This window comes from Haplochromis burtoni, unplaced genomic scaffold (genome assembly GCF_018398535.1).
Source record: "Haplochromis burtoni strain Fernald_Lab_line unplaced genomic scaffold, NCSU_Asbu1 Contig_651, whole genome shotgun sequence".
Lineage (NCBI taxonomy): Eukaryota > Metazoa > Chordata > Actinopteri > Cichliformes > Cichlidae > Haplochromis > Haplochromis burtoni.
This window is the reverse complement of record NW_024583012.1, coordinates 200,394-202,672: the sequence shown is the minus strand read 5'-3', so window position 1 is coordinate 202,672 and position 2,279 is coordinate 200,394. Positions and strand designations below refer to the sequence as shown.

The 2,279-nt window shown below is 36.9% G+C and overlaps 1 protein-coding gene across 3 annotated transcripts in view; it reads right to left on the bottom strand.

The window, feature by feature from the left end:
- Positions 1-900: 900 nt before the first annotated feature.
- Positions 901-2,279, bottom strand: part of si:ch211-195b15.7 — a 12,042-nt gene continuing 10,663 nt past the window's right edge. For 2 of the 3 annotated variants that reach the window (XM_005949531.2, XM_042215059.1), the window contains exons 9-10: positions 1,751-1,845; positions 901-1,625 (exon numbers count right to left, since the gene is read on the bottom strand). In XM_005949531.2, the coding sequence (XP_005949593.1) occupies positions 1,430-1,625; positions 1,751-1,845 (291 nt within the window). In that variant the 3' untranslated portion in view covers positions 901-1,429. The remainder of the gene's footprint in view (positions 1,626-1,750; positions 1,846-2,279) is intronic. The other variant, XR_001335823.2, reaches the window with a different exon arrangement.

The window sequence follows — 2,279 nt, the reverse complement described above, 5'->3', positions numbered from 1 at the left end:
GAACAGTGCTCCGTGGGATGTTCAAGGCTTGGGAAATCTTTTTGTAGCCTAAGCCTGCTTTAAATTTCTCAATAACTTTATCCCTGACCTGTCTGGTGTGTTCTTTGGACTTCATGGTGTTGTTGCTCCCAATATTCTCTTAGACAACCTCTGAGGCCGTCACAGAGCAGCTGTATTTGTACTGACATTAGATTACACACAGGTGCACTCTATTTAGTCATTAGCACTCATCAGGCAATGTCTATGGGCAACTGACTGCACTCAGACCAAAGGGGGCTGAATAATTACGCACACCCCACTTTGTAGTATTTATTTGTAAATTGGCAAAAGGTGGTTCTACAAAGTATTGACTCAGGGGGCTGAATAATTACGCACACCCCACTTTGCAGTTATTTATTTGTAAAAAATGTTTGGAATCATGTATGATTTTCGTTCCACTTCTCACGTGTGCACCACTTTGTGTTGGTCTTTTCACGTGTGCACCACTTTGTATTGGTCTTTCACATGGAATTCCAATAAAATTGATTCATGTTTATGGCTGTAATGTGACAAAATGTGGGAAAGTTCAAGGGGGCCCAATACTTTTGCAAGTCACTGTAAATATCATTTTTAACCTGAGTAGCGAAAGACCAGGGGGGCTTTTAAAACGATGTGCAGGGAGTTCGCTGTTCTCACCCACTATGAAAGGAGTATTTATAAAACTCAAAAGCACTGAGGTCATATCTTAGTCATTCTATATATATATATTTGCATTTAAGTACTTTAATTATTTACTTAGACTTTATAAATGATGGCATTAACATGTTATATGTTAATGCAATTAACATGTTATATGGCATAACATTAACATGTTATATGGCATTAACATGTTATATGTTAATGCCATCATCGCTTACTTTATTTGGTAAAGTAAGAGATCCAATTTGGATCGGTTAGTTACTTTTTATTATCTATTAAATAAATAAGCAATATAATCTGTCAATAACCGCTGTAACCATAACCATGCTATAGGGATGACATCATTCTGATGAAATAATGAAAATCCTTCACTGTCAAGCTGTTGTAGGCAAACAAAAGATTCCTTGCAGGTGTAATACAAGGAGATAAAGCTTCTGCTTTTCAGAATCATTTTATTTTAAAGTTAGTGAAGTAGATATTTTGTGTATCACGAAAAATACCTACTTTGCATAATGGTTCAACCATTCTGTATTTAGGTTTTAGTAGATGATAACAATTCTGGCAAGCCATCTTTTCTATAATCCTCGGTTATAGAAAAGAAGGCTTTCCGGGTATGGTTTAGTTAAGGTTTAATTATTTGTTACTTCAGGAAATCTTAAAGTTGATCCTGATTTTTCATTTTCATCTGTAAAGCTCATCAGACAAAACATACCAGCACTGATATCCGTATCAGTCATGTTGTCAAACTAACCTATGCAGTCACAACATGTGTTTCCTTCACCACATATTCACTTGCCCTGTTTAGCCGTCTGTTCATAAAGAGCAACAATTTGTGGACACAGTCCATGTTGACCCCCTCGCACTTATGGGATGCTTGGTCCACCTGGACAGACACCAGGACATCCAGACATGTCAGTGGCAATGCTGACAGGACATTCACCGTGTGCCTGTGGACAGAAGTCATAACACTTTTTAGATCAACTATAAGAATGTCATCTAGGTTATCAATAATCACTCCAGTATCTATTATTTTAGCCAAAACCTTCTAAAGCTTCAGAAATACTAGTCTGACCCTTGGAGTTCTTCTAATGTGTCTTCTCCTTCACATGACAGGAGCAGGCAATGGCGCAGCACAGCCACTAGGTGTCGATACAGGGCGGCATCTTCCTAAAACAGTTAAACATCTATAAGATGCAAAGTTTATAACAACTGGGCATTGGTCACACCTCCTCCTCTCTGAACCTGAAGCATGTGCATCATTTTTTCTATGTGCTAATCTAATGTTTCTTAATTGGAAAAAAAAATTTCCTGCAATGAATTTGTTAATATACTTTTATTATATCTTCCTTTTCCACTGGATTTACAGATAATATAGGACTGAAAATATTTCTTTTGTTTTGTTTTTAGCAGGATTTTTGTTTTTTCTGATTTCCCCTTCTAATGACTAAACCAGGGGTAACAGACCTAGAGCAGCAAGGCTTACTGCTAAATGGCACAGATGTTAAAATGCCCAAAGTTACAGTGAGATCGTTTGGGGAACATTCTCAAATTTACTTTCGCATTTGCTCTTAATATTTATATACTTTATTTATTTCAGACAG